The 21,594-nt window shown below is 43.7% G+C and overlaps 1 protein-coding gene across 1 annotated transcript; it reads left to right on the forward strand.

Annotated features, from left to right (window-relative positions):
• Nucleotides 1–1,223: 1,223 nt before the first annotated feature.
• LOC308135581 (oxygen-regulated protein 1) lies at nt 1,224–14,770 on the forward strand (the record flags this gene model as incomplete). The annotated part of the gene is made up of 5 exons (XM_080503632.1): nt 1,224–1,880; nt 7,778–7,937; nt 9,219–10,353; nt 13,546–13,737; nt 14,137–14,770. The coding sequence occupies 5 exons, from the start codon at nt 1,224–1,226 to the stop codon at nt 14,768–14,770; spliced, it is 2,778 nt and encodes a 925-aa protein (XP_080359758.1).
• Nucleotides 14,771–21,594: the final 6,824 nt, after the last annotated feature.

A 21,594-nucleotide genomic window follows, 5' to 3' on the forward strand; every position in this document is an offset into this window, starting at 1 on the left:
TGGTATCATTGAAGTGGGATCAAAGGCCTGAGAATACTGAGCGTTTGTTTAGAGACTGTTCAGCGAAAGTACGATTTACTTCTGGAAAAGCTCTCATGACCATTCAGAATAACTCAAATGCTTAACCTTTCAAAAGTAAATAAAACTTACAAAAAATTATTAATTGAGTTCATTCTAATTTGTCCAAACACCAATGTCTTGTATTTATGTTTTGATTATAGCTCAATTGTTTTAATATGCACGTGTTCTGCAAGTGTTTTATTACTAAATATGTGTATACTCACAGCAGATAATACAAACAAACAAAAAATTTTTTTTGAAAACGTTTTTATGGCCATTCAAATTTAATTCACTATCAATAAGGCATGTTTATTTTTTTACCTGATATCTTCAATGTGACACATGAACACAGAATTTAAATTATTTTACATTTGTTTTATAGTTCTAAATGTTGTGACTGCAGGAGGTCGCCTAAAAAAACCCAGAGATGTAGAAATCAGTTTCAAAGTCTTTTATTTTTGAAAATTACACGAACTAAAGGAGCGGGTCTGTCTGGCCTGTGGAATGAACTTAAAGAGTAAAAATGTGAAAGAAATCAACACCGCCTTCTTTTTCCTTTACAGATAGTCTGTTATTCCAGAGTGACATTCATGTTGTTGATTTGTTTTTTTTAGAACAGACTAGACTAGACTAGAATAGAATAGAACTTTGGTTTTTGATTGTTGATTTAGTTGTAGATATTTCAGGAAGGTAATTCTTTGCATTAAGACAAATAAAAAATGGTAAATGGTGAATAGATTTGACTTATATAGCCCTGTATAGCTGTGTGAGCAGCCCCAAAGTTCTTTACATAGCTCAACACATTCACCCATTCACACACCATTGAAGGCTGCAGCCATGCAAGGCATTGTCACTCCAATTGGTGAGATTACTGCTCTACCAACCCACCTATACTGCCCATTTCATAAAATATGAAATTGCTGTTATTATCATATCATAACTGTTATTTCTTGTTTAAATTTTTTTTAATCTATTTCTGGCCCAGTTGAGAGATGATGGTGCTCCATGTGGCCTCTGAGCTAAAATGTTTTGTCAGGCCGACTCAAAGGATGAAACATCAGTGAAGGCAACAAAGCTAAAGCCTTTTTGAGAAAACAGTTGTGTAAAAGTTGACCAATCTAATCAGAATCTGTTCTGCTTGTCGTAGTCCCTCGGTCCTCAGGATGAGCAGCACGCCTGTCCAGGACCCCCCTGTCCAGGGTCTGTCCTCTGACAGTGGTCAGACGTTACCCTCCAGACCTCTACAGCATGTCTCAGACCCCTCCGCCTCTAAACGGGTGTGCTTCTACAAATCGGGTGACTATAAATTCAGTGGGCACCGCATGGTGGTCAATGTCCGTATCTTCAAGACATTCGATGCTCTGCTGGACGCTCTCTCCAAAAAAGTGCCTCTGCCATTTGGAGTGAGGACCATCACCACACCCAGAGGGACTCACCCCATCAAAGCTCTGGACGACCTGCATGACGGCGGTGCCTATGTGTGTTCGGACCAGAAACGGGTGAAGCCTCTGAACCTGGACGAAGTGACCCGGAGGCAGGTACCCTGGAACACCACCAGACCTCTGAGTGTAGGCCAGGGACTCAGACCAGGTCAGTTCATCCAGAGGAACAGAGTCCCTGGCAGACCAGCCAAGGTCATGGAGAGGGTGGCGGTGCGGACCCCCAAGAGACTAACGGTCATCAAGAACAAGGACCCCACTGTGAAGCGCACCATTGTGTTACAGAGAAGAACGGCGCCCACGTTCGATGCTCTGCTGGATTATCTCTCACAGATTCTGCAGTTCCCTGTGCTCAGACTCTACGCCACAGACGGAAGAAGAGTAAGTCTTGTGCTACACTCAACATGGAGTCAGAAGTTTGACATGAATGAAGCCATTTCTGTATCAAATCAAGGATTACTGGCAGGAACAATATATTAAAGCAAATCAACTGTCTGAGAACAATTTTCTCCTCCAGTATTTTCACTTCTATTAAGGTTTTTACCCTATTAAAACAAATCTGAACTCTTTCACAAAACATTTTCACCTGGTTTGGTTTTTTACAATTAGAGTCACAATCAGAGTGAACACTGGAGAAGAACCGGGTCCTCATCCAAGATGGCGGCCATGCTCCATTGGTCAAAGTGTCTAATTCTGTATATCTGTCACTCTCATTTTAGAATTACTGGAAAAAAGACTCTTGGCATTACAAATAGTTGTTTTCACCCTGTACGTTGGTCAGTGTAGCAAGGAGGAGCCAAGTGGACTTTTTGAGTAGAACAACGCACAAGTTCCAAAAGAACTGGCCCTGACTGAATGATGAATCATAATTACTGTTGATTCACTTCAAAAATGAAAGAATTATGCAAAGATGTTTGTAAATTGGTATAAAAATGCTTAGAAAAATAATTTTTCTTTTACTTATTTTCCCTTGAACTGTTGAAAAAGTTACTGACAAAATAATCAGATGTGTTTCTTGATGGTTCAATGTTGAAACAAAGTGAGAGTTTTCATCCCTCGCCTTAAAAATATTTTCTACCATTTTAAATCTTTTAGTCCTGAAAAAGGACTTTTCCGTACCAATGGAGACACTGAAGGAGTGTAAATCCCCAAATGATTTCATTTCAGACCCCAGTTCAACCCAGGGAAGAGAAATTGAATCTTTCGCTTGCCCTTTAGCCTGAATGTGAGACAGACTTTAACATCCTTCTCCAGTGGAATTAAGTTAATCGACAACTTCAACCTGTTTTTAGAACTGTAAAGACCAGAGCGGGTTCATCCAAATATCATTGGATCCAGACTGCTCAGTGCCAACATACGTCATATTGATAACTCACGCCGTCACTTGTACCTGCTGAGCAACTGTATACATTGAATTCATGAGTGGAGGAGTCAGAACCTCCAGTCAACCCAGAGAAAACTGGGTTTTGTTCATTCAGGACAGCAGACATCTTAAATTCAAAAACCTTAAGACATTGACAAAAATGATCTCACTGCCATCTGAAAAATATTATTACAAGATTCAAAGATGCCTGTCTGTACATTGGATTATTGCAATGGTCTGATTCCTGGTCTCAGTAAAAAAATCTGTCAGCTTATCCAGAACACAGCAGCCAGATTCCTCACCAACACACTGAGGGTGGAGCACATTACACTGCACCAACACACTGAGGGTGGGGCACATTACACTGCACCAACACACTGAGGGTGGAGCACATTACACTGCACCAACACACTGAGGGTGGAGCACATTACACTGCACCAACATACTGAGGGTGGAGCACATTACACTGCACCAACACACTGAGGGTGGAGCACAGTACACTGCACCAACACACTGAGGGTGGAGCACATTACACTGCACCAACACACTGAGGGTGGAGCACATTACACTGCACCAACACACTGAGGGTGGGGCACATTACACTGCACCAACACACTGAGGGTGGAGCACATTACACTGCACCAACACACTGAGGGTGGAGCACATTACACTGCACCAACACACTGAGGGTGGAGCACATTACACTGCACCAACACACTGAGGGTGGAGCACATTACACTGCACCAACACACTGAGGGTGGAGCACATTACACTGCACCAACACACTGAGGGTGGAACACATTACACTGCACCAACACACTGAGGGTGGAGCACATTACACTGCACCAACACACTGAGGGTGGAACACATTACACTGCACCAACACACTGAGGGTGGAGCACATTACACTGCACCAACACACTGAGGGTGGGGCACAGCACATTACACTGCACCAACACACTGAGGGTGGAGAACATTACACTGCACCAACACACTGAGGGTGGGGCACATTACACTGCACCAACACACTGAGGGTGGGGCACAGCACATTACACTGCACCAACACACTGAGGGTGGGGCACATTACACTGCACCAACACACTGAGGGTGGGGCACATTACACTGCACCAACACACTGAGGGTGGAGCACATTACACTGCACCAACACACTGAGGGTGGAGCACATTACACTGCACCAACACACTGAGGGTGGAGCACATTACACTGCACCAACACACTGAGGGTGGAGCACATTACACTGCACCAACACACTGAGGGTGGAGCACATTACACTGCACCAACACACTGAGGGTGGAACACATTACACTGCACCAACACACTGAGGGTGGAGCACATTACACTGCACCAACACACTGAGGGTGGAACACATTACACTGCACCAACACACTGAGGGTGGAGCACATTACACTGCACCAACACACTGAGGGTGGGGCACAGCACATTACACTGCACCAACACACTGAGGGTGGAGAACATTACACTGCACCAACACACTGAGGGTGGGGCACATTACACTGCACCAACACACTGAGGGTGGGGCACAGCACATTACACTGCACCAACACACTGAGGGTGGGGCACAGCACATTACACTGCACCAACACTCAGAGGGTGGAGCACATTACACTGCACCAACACACTGAGGGTGGAGCACATTACACTGCACCAACACACTGAGGGTGGAGCACATTACACTGCACCAACACACTGAGGGTGGGGCACAGCACATTACACTGCACCAACACACTGAGGGTGGAGCACAGCACATTACACTGCACCAACACACTGAGGGTGGGGCACATTACACTGCACCAACACACTGAGGGTGGGGCACATTACACTGCACCAACACACTGAGGGTGGAACACATTACACTGCACCAACACACTGAGGGTGGAGCACATTACACTGCACCAACACACTGAGGGTGGAGCACATTACACTGCACCAACACACTGAGGGTGGAACACAATACACTGCACCAACACACTGAGGGTGGGGCACAGCACATTACACTGCACCAACACACTGAGGGTGGAGAACATTACACTGCACCAACACACTGAGGGTGGGGCACATTACACTGCACCAACACACTGAGGGTGGAGCACATTACACTGCACCAACACACTGAGGGTGGAGCACATTACACTGCACCAACACACTGAGGGTGGAGCACATTACACTGCACCAACACACTGAGGGTGGGGCACAGCACATTACACTGCACCAACACACTGAGGGTGGAGCACATTACACTGCACCAACACACTGAGGGTGGAGCACATTACACTGCACCAACACACTGAGGGTGGGGCACAGCACATTACACTGCACCAACACACTGAGGGTGGGGCACAGCACATTACACTGCACCAACACACTGAGGGTGGAGCACATTACACTGCACCAACACACTGAGGGTGGGGCACAGCACATTACACTGCACCAACACACTGAGGGTGGGGTACAGCACATTACACTGCACCAACACACTGAGGGTGGAACACATTACACTGCACCAACACACTGAGGGTGGGGCACAGCACATTACACTGCACCAACACACTGAGGGTGGAGAACATTACACTGCACCAAAACACTGAGGGTGGGGCACAGCACATTACACTGCACCAACACACTGAGGGTGGAGAACATTACACTGCACCAACACACTGAGGGTGGAGAACATTACACTGCACCAAAACACTGAGGGTGGGGCACAGCACATTACACTGCACCAACACACTGAGGGTGGAGAACATTACACTGCACCAAAACACTGAGGGTGGGGCACAGCACATTACACTGCACCAACACACTGAGGGTGGAGCACATTACACTGCACCAACACACTGAGGGTGGGGCACAGCACATTACACTGCACCAACACACTGAGGGTGGGGCACATTACACTGCACCAACACACTGAGGGTGGGGCACATTACACTGCACCAGCACACTGAGGGTGGAGCACATTACACTGCACCAGCACACTGAGGGTGGGGCACAGCACATTACACTGCACCAACACACTGAGGGTGGAGCACATTACACTGCACCAACACACTGAGGGTGGGGCACAGCACATTACATTGCACCAACACACTGAGGGTGGGGCACATTACACTGCACCAACACACTGAGGGTGGAGCACATTACACTGCACCAACACACTGAGGGTGGAGCACATTACACTGCACCAACACACTGAGGGTGGGGCACATTACACTGCACCAACACACTGAGGGTGGGGCACATTACACTGCACCAGCACACTGAGGGTGGAGCACATTACACTGCACCAGCACACTGAGGGTGGGGCACAGCACATTACACTGCACCAACACACTGAGGGTGGAGCACATTACACTGCACCAACACACTGAGGGTGGGGCACAGCACATTACATTGCACCAACACACTGAGGGTGGGGCACAGCACATTACACTGCACCAACACACTGAGGGTGGAGCACAGCACATTACACTGCACAAACATACTGAGGGTGGAGCACATTACACCAACACAAAGAGGGTGGAGCATATTACACTTGACCAACACACAGAGGGTGGAGAACATTACACTGCACCAACACACTGAGGGTGGAACACATTACACTGCACCAACACACTGAGGGTGGAGCACATTACACTGCACCAACACTCAGAGGGTGGAGCACATTACACTGCACCAACACTCAGAGGGTGGAACACATTACACTGCACCAACACACTGAGGGTGGAGCACATTACACTGCACCAACACTCAGAGGGTGGAGCATATTACACTCCACCCACACAAAGAGGATAAAGCACATCAGAGCCATGCTCCAATCACTGCACTGGCTGCCTGTGTGTCAAAGGATTGATTAAAAATCTTACTTCTGATCTATAAAGCTTTGAATGGTCTTGTACCAAAACAATCTCAGCTTGAATTGTCGAATATAAACCTCTAGACCTCTGAGGTCCTCAGGAAGAGGTTCCCTCAGTGTTCCTCCAGTCAGAAGAAACACTGTGAAGCAGCTTTTACTTCCTACCTCCTCACCTGTGGAACAAACTTCCTGAACACCTGAAACACTCACCTCTTTTAAATCAGGACTTAAAACATTGTTATTTGCACAGGCTTTCAAATGTACAATAGACTACTTAGTTTACTGCCTGCATCTTAATAAAGCTCTTACCTTATTTATTCTCATGTATATGCTGTTTTTAATCTCTTTAGCACACCGCTTGGAACAGTGATTGACTTGAAAATTGCCCCTTGAAATTAGTCATGAATACAATTTTGATGAGAGGACATAATACTTGTAGGTGATTTGTGACACCAAATACCAATGAAACGTAAAGTGGATCCAATGAAAAGGATGAGAGAGTGTGAGAGAGAATGGGAGAGGTGTTGAAGTATGTCATACTCATAATCACTTAAAATTAAGATTCTTAATTGTTTCCTTTAATGTATTTCCTTCATTTCTTTTAAAGCTTGAATTTTTTCTTTTACTTTCTTTCTAAATCTTTTATGTATTTCTGTTATTTCTTTTTCAAGGCCTGTGAATTGCTTTCTGTCCGAATGGTGCTCTATGAATAAAATTGTCTCACTTTGTCTTACATAACTACAATGAAAACAGTTTTTTTCTCCTATTGATTTCACAGTTTTAGTTTTTTTGTGGCATTGAAATCCTGCATATATTTTAAAGCTGGGACCGAGCTTTGTGTTTGAGCTAATGTCTGTCCTCCAGTGTCGTCTGTTTGAATTGTACATTTCAGCACCAATGAAAGTGGTTGTAAAGCGACTTGTTGCCTTTGGCAGAGGGTTCATGTGTGAAACAGGAACCTGCTGCTTCCTGTGACTTTGAAGCGTCCACGTGCCAGACGTGTTTGTCCTATGCCCTCAGGTGGATGGGCTCGCCGCTCTGATCCTCTGCTCTGGTGTCGTGGTGGCAGCGGGCAACGAGCTCTTCAGATTACGGAGCTCCAGCTCTCAGAGGCCAGCACAGACGGCGCAAACTACCTACATGGAAACTGTGGAACCATTCATGTTACAGCCAAGACTTCGTGAGTTTCTCAGAGCCTCCATGTGCACTGACACTGTTTCTCTCAAAGAGGCACACGCTCTGCATGGCGATGTTCAGAGTTACGCAGTTAGGTCAAAACATTCAATGGAGAGAAAGTGTTCAGAAGGTCATAAAGATCAGCGCTCTGAAACATTTATGACCAGTAGAGATGCTTTTTAAAACACCAAATAAAACAATTTAACCTTTAAAATCAGCATAATAAAACTCATAAAGTTCTATAAATGTCTTACTTCACCTTTTTGTTAGGAATTTATTGACTACTGTGACAATTAGAAGATCTTTTTAAGCAATTTTGACTCTTCATAACATTCTACCTGTTTTTCATACCATTTCTAATTACTTTAATTATTTGAGTAATTCTTTGCCTTTTCAGTCAATTCAGTGACTTTATCTACTTTATTACTCTACCCTTTTAGCTGTTGTACACCCTTTAAAGTCACTCTGAGGCATTTCACATGTTTTATCTTTCATTTAGCGTGTCCATTGAGTCATTAGTTTTAGGGCTTTCACCATGTTTTGAACACTTGTATGTGATTTCTCTCAACAAATCAAACATCCAGGTAAACCAATGAAAGACAATGTGCAGGTAACAGAGATTCATCAGACACAGATTTTACCAGATCAAATACTGAAAGCTTCTTTACTGCAAATGTCTTTTCTGTCACTTTAAACTGTGACTTAAAATGTGGGGTGTTTAAATATGATAAAAATAAGATTAGAAAAAAGGCCTATTTCCATAGAATGAAAGCTTGAGCCACTACAGTGGGGCTGTAGAGCCACATGTGGCTGCAGAGCTAGTTACAGACTTCTGATGCAGATCCAGTTGCTTTGGGAAGGACACAACATGCTAATTAATCTGTAATGATCCTAAATTGTTGATATTCAATTTAATTCAGAAGTTGCATTCTGTTAATCTGAACTTAAAAAAACGGTAGGAAAATAACTGTATTTTTCCTGGCAGCAAGCTCTTTGAGATAGTTTTGGTTTTATTTGACAAAACCTTTGTATATCTGCTATAAACTCTTTTTTCTGCTTGATGGTGTCTTTTGTTTGCTCAAGTCAAGTAAAACATTTCTACTGGCATTATTTGTAAGTGATAGAAAACTGTACAATTTCCCCCAATTGAGCCATCAATCAAGTACAAGTACAATTCTCATGATGCTAAGCAGTTTCAAACACAATTACTACAGAATGATATTAATATATTCTTCATTTCTATTTCTGTCTCCCTCATCTTTTTCACAAATCATTCTGACAAAAGAGAAGAACAAACCTCTCTCGAGTGGAAGAGGCTCGAGGAACTTCTCCTTGTCTTCAGAGCAATATATCATCAACCAGATAAACAAGTGTCAGACTGACAGTGTGAATCAACATGATAGGCCATTTGACGCAGAAGTCAACCACACGTCAATGGACTCGTATGGAAGCGGGAGGAGAGATACTGGACATCGTGCCTGCATCGTACCTCAAGAAGACGACATTGAAAAGTCATTCCGCATCAATCAAGATGGCAGCATGACCGTGGAGATGAAAGTTCATCTCACCATTAAAGAAGAGGAGCTGCTTCACTGGACTACAACCCTGAGCCGCTCCACTATGAGTAAGAGGACCGTTTGTGTTTCTGTCTCGGGGTCAGGCAACAGCTCACTGGACTCCAACAACATGCTTGCCAAGAACTCCTCCAGTCTGAGTGACGGCGAAACAAAAGAAGACAACTACAGTGCTGCAGCCGGTAAGGGTGTTGGCTTCAATGAAGAGCAAATATACGAAGGCGACTCTTCAACAGCTTTGGGAAAAGTAAAAAGCAGCTTCAGTCGCACGCCGACGCCGGGCCCTCAGAGGGTGAACAAGAAGGCCTCGGTGGAGAGTGTGAAGATGCTCACCGAGTCCGGGCTTCAGGAGAGCACTCTGGGACATTACTCCTACATGGAGAGGATGGCTGGCGGCGAGATGATGGAGGAATACTGCGTTGTGAGGCACAGTAGCAGCAGCAACCGTCGACCGATTCCAAAACCTCGGAAAACGGCATCTGCAGACAAAAGCAGCAAACACTCCAAGTCTTCTGTCAGGTCTTCAGGAAAAACCGAGGTCCTTCAGATCCAGAATAACGGAATAGAGGTTACAGAGACTGTCATGCATGTTTATGAGACTCAAGGTTGCTATGACAACTATTTAGCAAATGAGGAATATAGTGTAGATAGTGTTGCGAATCAGGGCTCCACTCCTGTTCCAGGAAGCAAACAATCCACTGACTCAAAGCCTCATTCACTGAGCAATGATGACATAGATTGTGGCTGGCAGCCACCTACTGCTGACTCACTGCAATGGCAGAAAGAAGAGATGTTATCGCTGTCTTCAGATCCTACACCTCTGACAGCTGAGATCACAAACAGCCTGTCTTCAAATTCACAAAACCAAGACATTGTGAAAAAAGAAAATACTACAAAACACCCAAAGAAAAAGCCCAGTAGGTCTGCCGGGAATCACAAGAATTCAACCTTGGCAAGCAGCTCAGATGCACTGTCCAGGGCGACCAAAATCAACCCTCCAAAGAACAACAAACATTGGTCCATTGAAAAGCTCAGTAGTGATGCCAGTGTGAAAAAAAAGAGTTTGAATTCATCAGAAAGTACAAAAAGTGGTCAATGGGCTAAACGAGGAGAGAAAAAATTAGAAAAGCCTCAATCAAAGAAATCACTTGAAGAAGAAAATATTCTCAGGAAAGATGCAGCCTCATCAGTTAGTGCTGCAAATATCAAAAGAACTCCTCCTAAGACACAAAACAAAACTAAAGCACATACGAGGGACAATGGACATAATGTAAATACTCCATCTGGAATGTCTACAATGAAAAAGAACATGTCAGATATTTTACAGATGAAAAAAACAACAATGTTGGGTAAAAAGACAACTAGCAAGCCAAAGTCCATGACAGAAAATAGAATCTCACCACCTGAAAATCCCCTTGGGCTGAGTCAGAGTGTTTCTATGCCTTCACTCAACCCCTCGCCTGCTGAAATCCACCAGTATGTTGAAAGCTGGCTGGAGAACGTCAGCGCAGATCAAGTGCCATATGCAGAGGAAATGGTGAAGACAGAAATACCAAAGGTTCAATTTCAGATTGGTGGTGATTCTGAATCAGAGGAGAAAAATGAAAGTCAGACTCATTTAGAAGTGTGTCAATCACCACTCAGTGATACTATGAAGAAGTCAATGTCCTGTTTGTCAGTTCCTTTTCACCGTGAAAGGCCAAGCTCACTGATACTGCACAGTGAAGCTCGAGGTTTATGTGTTTCAATGCCAAGTGTCAGAGTCAACTCTGACCATGTTGAGAGAACGCTGAGGTCGCACAAATCTGACGAGGCTATCGGTCCAGAACACAGCACTTCTTCGTCCCATGTTTTGAGACCAACAGCAAAGCTAAAACCTGTCCTGAAACAACTTTGTTCATCAATTCAGTGCATCAGAAGAGCGTCTGACATCAGCACGTCTAACCTGGAGAAGTCCAGCAGCCTGCCGGATTTCCCAACACAAGTAGCTTCAGTATTTGGCTCGTCATGCAAAGCTTTTATGTCGTTCCTGTCGGTCATGTCTCTGAGAGAAAGCTTAAAAGACTCCTCTCCTGGAGATGCCAGCCCATCAAGAACCACATCAGAGGCTATGTTAATGATGGAATCCCTCCAGAAGATATCTGCCATCGAGGATGAGGATGAGCAGAGAGCAAGTCTGAGTTTTTTGCAAAGCAGTGCATCATCTCAGTTCAGGGAGCGTTGGAGGGACTTCCTGATTCTGAGGGAGAGGCTTGAGAGTGAGCCGCTCTCACCAAAGGTCTCAGAAACAGAGTTTGCTCTGGATGTTGTATCCGATGGGGAGGAAGTTTTCGATGACCAGCAATTGCGCATTGGTGAGCTAATGGAGGAGCTGGATGTGCCACAAGATCTCAGAGCAGAGATCACGTCTACAATCCAGCAGGCTAAAAGCTTTTACCCAGTAGAGGAGAGCACTTTTCTGGAAACAGATAGAAACCAGTCGGACTCAGAGGAAGGAGTGGAGCACTTTGTCAAAGACTGTAGAGCTGGGTTCATACCACTGCCAGAGATGATTAGTACTTCCATAGGTGGAGGCATTGTTGAAACAAAGCATGTTTATGATGGAGACATAGATCAGTCACCAAGAGAGTTCAATCAAGAACCTGATAAAACTCAGAAGGTACAGGAAGCCAATGAAAATGAAGAAATAGAGGAGACAGAGGGGAACTCCAGGAAGCATTTAGACACAACAGAGATGAGTAATGATGAGGGAGGGAAAGAAGTGGGAGATGAGGAGATGGAAGAAGGGGTAGAGGAGGGATTTGTGGAGAATGAAGAATATACAGACAAAGAAACTAAGGATGAGGAATCTGTTCAGAAAGAAGAGGAGGAGGCAGATGATGAAGAATCAGTGGAGGAAGATGGAAAGACAGATGAAGAGACAGAGGGAGAACAAGGGGGGAATTATCATGTTGAGGATACTGATGAGAGAGAGGGTGCTGAGGAGTCTGAGGAAGAGGATGACAAAGTGAAAGATGAGGGAGAAGAGGAAGAGGAACCAGAAGAGAGAAAAGCAGAGATTAGTAAGGAAGAAGAAGAGAACAAAGATGAATATCACTCCTCCGAGGAAAACACAGAGCAGGGAAGTGAGGGAAGAGAGGGTGATCATGTTTCTGACTACATAGAAGAGGACGAGGAGGAGGAGGAAGTCACTGAAGAGGCAGATGAACAAGTGAAGGAGTCTGTTGAAGAAACAGATGAAGAAAAAGAACAAGAGGTCATTGAAGAGGCAGAGGAGGAAGAGGAAGTTATTGAGGAGTTCACTGAGGAAGAGGAGGGAGAAGAGGAGAAGGATGAGGAAGAAGAGGAGGAGGAAGAGGAACAGAATGAGAGGGTGGGGGAGGTGAAAGAAGATGAGGGGTATAATATGAACGTAGTTGAAGAAGATGTTGTCGGGGATTCATCTGAGGAAGAGGGTGATATGGAGGATGTAGTTGATGAAGGTAAAGAACAAAATGTAACTGAAGAGTCTGCTGATGATGAGGAAGATATTGAGAATGTAACTGAGGAAAATCAGGATGAAAAAGTTGGAGCAATGGATGAAGAAGAGGAGGATATTGAGGATTTAGTGGAAGAAAGTGAAGAAGAAGTTATTGAGGAGACTGATGAGGAAGAGGAGGGTGCTGAGGAGACAACAGAAAGGAGAAATTATATAAATGAAGCAGTTAGTGAGGAAGACTATGGAGAGGAGAATGAGGAGGAAGATGAAAGAGAACAGGAAGAGGAAGACATTGAGAGTGTTGTGGTAAAGAACATTCCAGAGAATTATGATGAAGATACAGAAAGCAGTAAAGGACCAGAGGAAATAAGGAATTGTGTGGAAGATGAAGAGGAGAAAGTGGTGGAGTCTGAGGACGAAACAAATACGAAGGCCGGCCAAACTGTTGAGGAAGAGGAGGAAGATCAGGTAGTGGAGGGATCAGAAGGAAGCAGCATTGAAAATGTAGATGATCCTGATCTGAACCATGAACCGCTCTGTTCACATGAGCTCACAAACAGCTGTGAGGAAGATCAGGTTGAGTCGCCAGCAAAGTCGTCTTCTGAGTGTCAGTGTGAGGAGGATAAAGGTGAAGGGAGCGAATCTGTGGACGATGGAGGAGAGCAACGTGAGGAAGAACATCCGGTGGAAATATCACAGGAGCTGCTGGACTTTGTGAACCTTGCCCTCAAGTCTTCATCTCTGATATTCATGTACGACTGTCAGGGAAACCTCCGGATTGAGCCTGATAACGCCCGGACTGTAAATACTAAACACATTTTGATTCCAAACAGCAGGAAGGACACCTTATATGGATCAAAATGCCTTCCAAGTCCCAGCACATCAGATTTATCTGACTACAGGCCAGAGACCTCAGAGAGTGGTGGATATAAAAGTCAGGACTCTGTGGACATTGTGTCAGACAGTGGAGAGGAGGGCTCAGAGAAACTTCCACCAAACAGAACTGAAGCAACACACTCGAAGCAGCTGAACTACAAGCTACTCATTGCAGGTGGAGCAGAAGCTTTGGACGGGACATTGAAACATGCATCGAGTTTCTCTTCCAGCGACTCAGGAAATAAAACCTCCAAAGATAATCTGTCTTATTGCAGTGCTGCCAACTCGCTGGGAGCAGAGGCTGTTACTCCTCCCGCCTTAGAGAAAGATTCACCTGAGGGAGTCCTGATCGATCAGGGGAGATGGCTGCTGAAGGAGAACCATCTCATAAGGAAATCTCCACCAGTTTCTGGGGGAATGTACGATAACGTGGACAGCACGTCCATGGACACGAACTCAGGTGACAATGTGGATGCTTCCCCACATCACTGCAAGGTGCAACAAAACCCTCTGTTGGCCATCTCCTCTTCAGAGCTCGAGGAAATGGCAAAGCCTTCAACTCCAAAGTGCACCTACTACAATATGCCTCATGGGAGTGACTCAGACCCCTTCCTGGACAACTCCAGCATCAAGAGTGGGAGACAGGACCTGGGCAATGTTAAAGGGAGAGGCTTCAGGGTTTCACCTGTCGTCGACACCTCCAGAACCTGGGCCAACAAGAACGGCAGTCTGTCCTCATTCGCTTCAGTGGAGTTTAAAATCCCGGACGGAAGAGTTCATCCTGAGGGCGAAGCATCAGCTGCAGGGCGGTCGGCAAGGACATCCAGTGGAGGAGAGAGAGCACTGCAGTCCCAGGACTCCCTGGAGGCCCTGCACGTCAAGTGTGGACAGTACTGCCCCATACTGTGACACACACACACACACACACACACACACACACACACACACACACACACACACACACACACACACACACACACACACACACACACACACACACACACACACACACACACACACACACACACACACACACACACACACACGGTGCCTCGTCATATGTTTGAATCCACAGACACACATAGAACTATCCTCACGCTGAAGCCTGCAGTGAAGGACATCCTGTTTTTTTCTTTTCTTCATAAATCCAATGTTGATTGTTAAAAACTAAAGGTTCCATGTTTATCCGTTGACATGTTGACATAAGTCACAAATATTCTGCAGATTTCACATCTTTTATGTTGCTGTTGCTGTCACTGTATTAAAACTAAGCCTCTGCTGAAATATTCATGATGGTTTGTATTTGTTGAATCAATGAACAATATCTAAAGGGAACAAAGTATTGACAAGTGAGCTGCTGTCCTTCTCCACCCTGATGATAAATGAAATATCTCCTTCTGCAATGTAATAATATGTATTGTGCACTTTCACAATAATCAATTACGATACTAGTGAATAAAACTCCAAATTGTGCAGTTGAATAAGAAAAACAATTGTATGATATTTGAAATACCCCCATCCTTTTTTTGAGTCATCTTGTTATCATGGACACAAATAGCAATAACAATGAAATTCTGATCAGAATGGAAAAGCTTCATGTAAATGTATCAAGCAAAAGATTCTGATCCAGTAAGATCTAGCCAGAGTGAAATGAAAATGAGGACCAGTTTTCAATTAACTTATCTGGTAAAATAAAAAACAATAAAAATAAATAAAATAAATAAAATAAATCAAATAAATCAAATAAATCAAATAAATCAAATAAATAAAATAAATAAAATAAAAACAATCTGTTGAATGTTGAGTCTGAGGAATGATTCTGTATTTAAGTTGAAGTTACATCAGGTAGTAAAAAGTGAAATGTCATTTGGTGTGTTTGAGTGAATCAAAATCAGATCTGTGCTCTTGTGGCGCAGCAGCACATCTAAGGCCTGCTAACATCTGCTACTGGAAGTCGGTGAACTGCAGGAGCAGAAACAGGCTGCAGGAAACAGTTTGATGAAGGTAAAAATTTCACCTGATCACCATCAACATGGCTGCTCCAACTGAAGCTCCACTTTCTCCACTCCTTCGTCTCCTTGCCAACTCGTGTGTTTGTGCTTCATTAGTATGTACAGTCGACAAAATTAGACTCTTACATTAAGTGAGGCTCTAAGCAAAGGCAATCTTCTTCCAGTCAGGACATTCTGGCCTCTACAGTGTGTGTTGTATTTAACTGATCTGTGTGATAATGACAATAGATTAATGTGTCTAAACTTAGTATAAAATAATTAAACTTTCAGATATGTTAGCCAGTTTTTGACCCTCATACTCTCAAGGTCAAAAACTGTACTGCAGCCTTCGAAGTCCAGACGTCCATCACTTTGTGTCTTTTCTAATTCAGATCATTTGATCACAGAACAACAACAAACCTCTTAATGTTTGAAGTCAATTGACTCTGTCCAGGAATCAATGGATCTTCATACAAGTGTGTGTGTGTGTTGAGTCTGTTCAAACAGTAAAATTGGGTCAATGAGACACATAAACAGTTTATTTCCTCTCTCTGACCGAGTATTGAGTCAGTCTGAAGGCGACTGTAACATTCATGAACATGTATTAATGTTTTTCACTTTCCACCAAATCAATTTCAACTGGAGCCACAAAACACATCGAACCTTTAAAAAAATTAGCCTGGCACAGCTCTTAAAAGTTTGATATATAGTTTGGATATATGAACATAAACTCTATTTTATGTTACAGTTGAGGAAGGAAAGCATTTCATGACATTTCCAGCTGACTTTAGAGGTTTCAGCCTTCTTTTTCAGCATTTCTGAGACAGATTAGACATTTTAGCATTCTTAAACTCTTCAAAAGCTCCATTTCTTTCAGATGAAACATCATGTCACAATAACAACGCTGAATTCAGGATGACTTGTGGAGAAACTCTTCAGTTCTTGCAGGTGTGTATTGGTTTATGGTGTGTGTGAATGTCATGGGCAGCTGTCGCTGTGTGTTCCCATGAAGAGGCATATGTAGGTGACACCAGACGAGGCGGTGCTGGCGGTCCAGCCTGAACTCTGAACACGGATATTATCCTTTAAATAAGCAAGAACTCAGTGACATTGTGGCTAAATTGCGAGGGATCTCATTCATCCTGACATGTCTGTGCCACCAGTTTGACGGCTGTAGCACCATAACTTTGCCTACATGCTGGGAACCTCTCTGTTTTCATGTGTGGGGTGTTTTACTTTACCCGTCCTCGACCCAGCGACTGCCTGCTCACACAGACAAAGCCAGAGGGAGGTCTTTACACACAAACCACTCTGGATTCTTTCCAAGGGTTTTGTCAGTTACTATGGAGACTTGGAAAGTGTCCCTTGCAGACTAATTCCTCTGTTGTTCCTGCAGTCCAAAGGTATCCAGTGGCTCTGCCCCCCACAGCCGGCCGTGGGCCTCCATCTGCTCATTTTGCTGATGGGACACGAAAAACAAATGAGAAACACGACTCCGCATCATTTCTCCTTGTTCACAGACATGTAATTAAAAAGTAATGCTACACAGAAGGGGTGTGTGTGTGTGTGTGTGTGTGTGTGTGTGTGTGTGTGTGTGTGTGTGTGTGTGTGTGTGTGTGTGTGTGTGTGTGTGTGTGTGTGAGAGACCCGGCTTCACACACTCTCAGTGGGATCAGAATTGAACTGATAGTATGCTGGTAATCAGATTACATACATGTGAAACCTGAGGACCTCCGTGGTCCCTTCACTTCCTCTCAGACTCCAGAGGTAGTTGGAGGTGACCACCACATGCTGTCACCGTCAAGATGTATTATATAAGCATGAGGTCAATAACAACACAACCAGAATTTGTTGCTTTACGTTTTCTGGCTGTTGTGCTTTTCACTCTGCATCACTGATGCGCTGTTATGCATCACCTTTGATTTTCTCACTGTATTTGACTTAACAGTCTCATGTCCATTTAGAATCATTTTAAATGAACAAAAGGGTGAAAACACATTTCTATAACTTGAAGCAGAAATGTGAGACTCTTTCTCTTAAACATTGTTAAAACCACTAATTTCCACATCAGTGCTCCCAGACAGTCAAGCTGTATTTCTAAAGAAGCTGAGAAAATGTCAACCAAAGAGCTTCTCTAAACTCTCAGATGTTTGATTTGCTTCATCATGAGTCACAGTGACACCAACCCTCATTGGCTCGTCGTTTAATTAAAACTGCTAAAGCTACTTCATTGTACAAGAACTGCACCAGACACCACTTCACAAATTTTGGATATGTTTCTCTTCTCCCACATTTCTCCATAATCCTTTGGATTAAGAACTAACTGGTCAGCATCATTAGTAGCAGCTGAAGTCACTGAATGAATTACAAATACTATATACATAAGAAAAATCACACCTGGAGTTTACATTGATTGATCACAACAAATCATGACGTTAATAAACAATAAACTGGAGCATTATGGAATGAGGGGAGTTGTACCGAATTGGGTGAAAAGCTATTTGGAGAAAAAAAGCTATTTTTGGAGGTAAGAGATTGTCACTCGGAATATTTAGATATTGTGTGTGAAGTACCCCAGGGGTCAGTGTCAGGATCGAAACTGTTCATTATGTACATTCATGACATTTGTAATGTAGCTCAACTCGTGAACTTTGTATTATTTGCAGATGAGAAATATTTAATGAACTGATAAGGATTTGAAGCAACAAGATTTAATAACCTCAGAGTTAAAGAAAATTAAACTATGGTTCAATGAAAATAAGTTATCAATCCATGTATGTAAAACAAAAACATTGATATTTGGAAAATATACAGTGTAAAATCGGTTAAAAGCACAAATGGAGGGGGTAGATATAGAAACTAATGACAAAAGTTGCTGGAAACGTCACATAAAACAAAAAACATGTGTAAAACAAAGTACCACCAAGCATCTTGGTCCTGGACAAAGTTGAGGAGCGGTTTGATAAGACATTTCTTCACTGTTTATTTAACTTGTGCTGTGGAGGTTTGTAGAAACAAATTCACTACAAAGACTTATTATCCTCAGGAAAAGAGCGATAAGAATCGTACATAATGTTGGCTTTGGCCAACACACCGATTCACTGCTCTTACTGTTGGAAAAGTTAAAATTCATTGACCTGGTAGAGTTTAAAACTATTCAAATACTATATAGAACTGTAAAGAATAACTTACTGCTGAGTAACATTCAGACGTTGTTCAGGAAATAGAAGATGTTTAGAACTTCATGGGAAAATGACAGTTTAAAACTCATAAAGTCTCATAAAGCATGTGAGGGGACTTCAGCAGGGAGGCGTGCCGAGGACGCACGGAGCGAGAAGCCGTGAAGGAACGAGGACCGCAGCAGGCGGAGGCGCTACACACACACGAGGCCGGTCGAGGACGCTCAAAGCGGAGAGCCATGGAGCACATGCAGGAAGCAGGTGGCTTGGATGACAAACACAATCTTCTGGCACCGGAGCCGCTTCACTGCAGGGCTTAAGAAGTGAGAAGAATCAATCAGTAAATGACCTGCAGGAGTGTCAGTGAGGGAGGGTCCGGTGCTGGAGTGAGGTGTGGATCCTCATAGTTCCTCACAGCAACGAGGGTTTGGAGCTCATGGTTTCACACAGACTGGTTGTGCTGGATGAATGTGGTCTGTTGTAAATGTCACTGTAGATACTTGGGTGTTACTGTGGAATGATATTTAAGTTAGATTGTAAACATAAACAGTTTGATGGCTACAAATTCTGGTTTGTTTGTAATCATATGAGCTTTGAGGTGATGGATTTGGGAAACGGCTGGTTGGAAACCAGTGCAAACGGGTGGCGTTAGTCTTGTTTGGTGTTTTGGTTTCGCTGTGCAGAAGTGAGATATTTTATGGGACGTATATTTCAAATATTTTGTCCGGTAGAGCAACTTTAATAAAATGAAGACGCGTGTTGACAATGGGCCTGATGGAAACTCTCAGAGTGAGAGGATGAATGTGTTCATCAGGATATATTGTCAGAAATGATTTCAGTCTGGGGCCAGAATGAGTTTTGTCACTTGGTCATTGAAATATACAACTAAAACCTGCCTCCATAGTCATGCTCGTACATTTACTAGGATGCTGCAATGTAAATATTTGAAGTGTCTGTGTGGTTCAGATGATGGTCTGACTCCACATCATGAGATGAGTCCGGGGGGAACACCAAGTTATTAATAGGATAAAAAACGAATTAAAACAACAGCTGGATTCAACATTGGCACTTTGGATTGTTGTTTTCTTTGGATTTTTTTTAACCTCTTCTTCATTTCCCAAACAGATACAAAGCCACTGTTTGATAATCAACCATTTATCTGAGTGAACTCACATTTAGTGCATCACTGAACAAAATAAACACAAACGTAAAGATTCATTCGAAGCAAGCCTGAAAGTAAAGTCTGTTTTAACCCGAGTGTCACCCAGTGATATGAAAAACGCTGTCTGGGGCCTTTTCTCCGTCTCATTTACATGCTGATGTGTGGCCCTCACACTGAGCTGCAGCAATAAATTGACTTTACACACAAGAATCCAGCCGTTAATCACAACACATAAAACAAAGGAAAAAGACCCACGTTATGAACAGACAGATTTGTAAACTGCTACGCCACAAACACATGTCTTTTAAAAATACCTCAGCTTGTTCTGAGGCTATGAATCTGCCTCTGTCTCACTTTCTGCCTGCTGAATAATATTTGGGATGATTGCTATGGCTACTGGGCGCATGCGTTTGCGATTTCTCATCATGGGGGCTGAAACAAAAGGCGCCTTTTTGCTTGCCAGCGCCTACGGTTTGGAGGGAACAACACCGAGAAACAGGATATAACTTATCTCATTACTGATGAGCCGACTGAACGATGTTTGTTCTTATTTGATCTTTGCTTTAGTGACCCCCCCCTTTCCAGAGCCGCTGCTCAGGCAACAGCAAGGCAGCTTCAGCCGCAACATCACAAGCACTGGATGATGAATCCACCAGGAATGGCAGCGATCAGGTCCAAACACTATTAGGGCCTAAGTGTGTGCGGTGCTACTGTCAGGTGACACACCAGCACGACACAATCCGGCTCTGTGAGGATCCCCGACCTCCACCTCCTCGTGCCTCCATAATGAGGCCTGGGAGCAGGAATGCTGGTAGCCTTGCCCCATTCTGAGTCCCAGCTCAGCATGTGAAGCTCCACCACCACACCAGTGTGTGTGTGTGTTTTAAGACCAACTATCTCCCTACTTTAATTTTTTCTTGTCCCATAAAACACAATGAAACGTCTTTTCGTCAATATTTTCACCGAAATTGTACATTTCTCTTTTGAGCATTTTTCTCTGTCTCTTTAATAAACTGCATGTATTTTATGTTCACCTGGGAATTAAACTTGCATTTATGTGATTGGCAAACCAATGTTTATATTTACATTTAACTACTCTTGGTATTGTCTTTTTATATTGATCTGGTGTTTGGAACGGTAATACAGGGTTGCCATGTTTTCAGGAATTAGATGCAAATGATTTCCAAGTTTAATCTTTCCTGGAGGTCAGGATCCAGAGGATCGACATTCAATTCAATTCAATTCAATTTTAGCTCCCTTTCCTTCACCATCACCCCAACACCCAATTACTCTTACCCCCAGTCCCATCACCCTCTCCCCCATCTCCCCATCACCCCCATCTCCCCATCACCCCCATCTCCCCATCACCCCTATCAGCCCCAACACCCCAACAACCTCATC

This window comes from Blennius ocellaris, assembly GCF_963422515.1.
Source record: "Blennius ocellaris genome assembly, chromosome: 10".
Taxonomy (NCBI): domain Eukaryota; kingdom Metazoa; phylum Chordata; class Actinopteri; order Blenniiformes; family Blenniidae; genus Blennius; species Blennius ocellaris.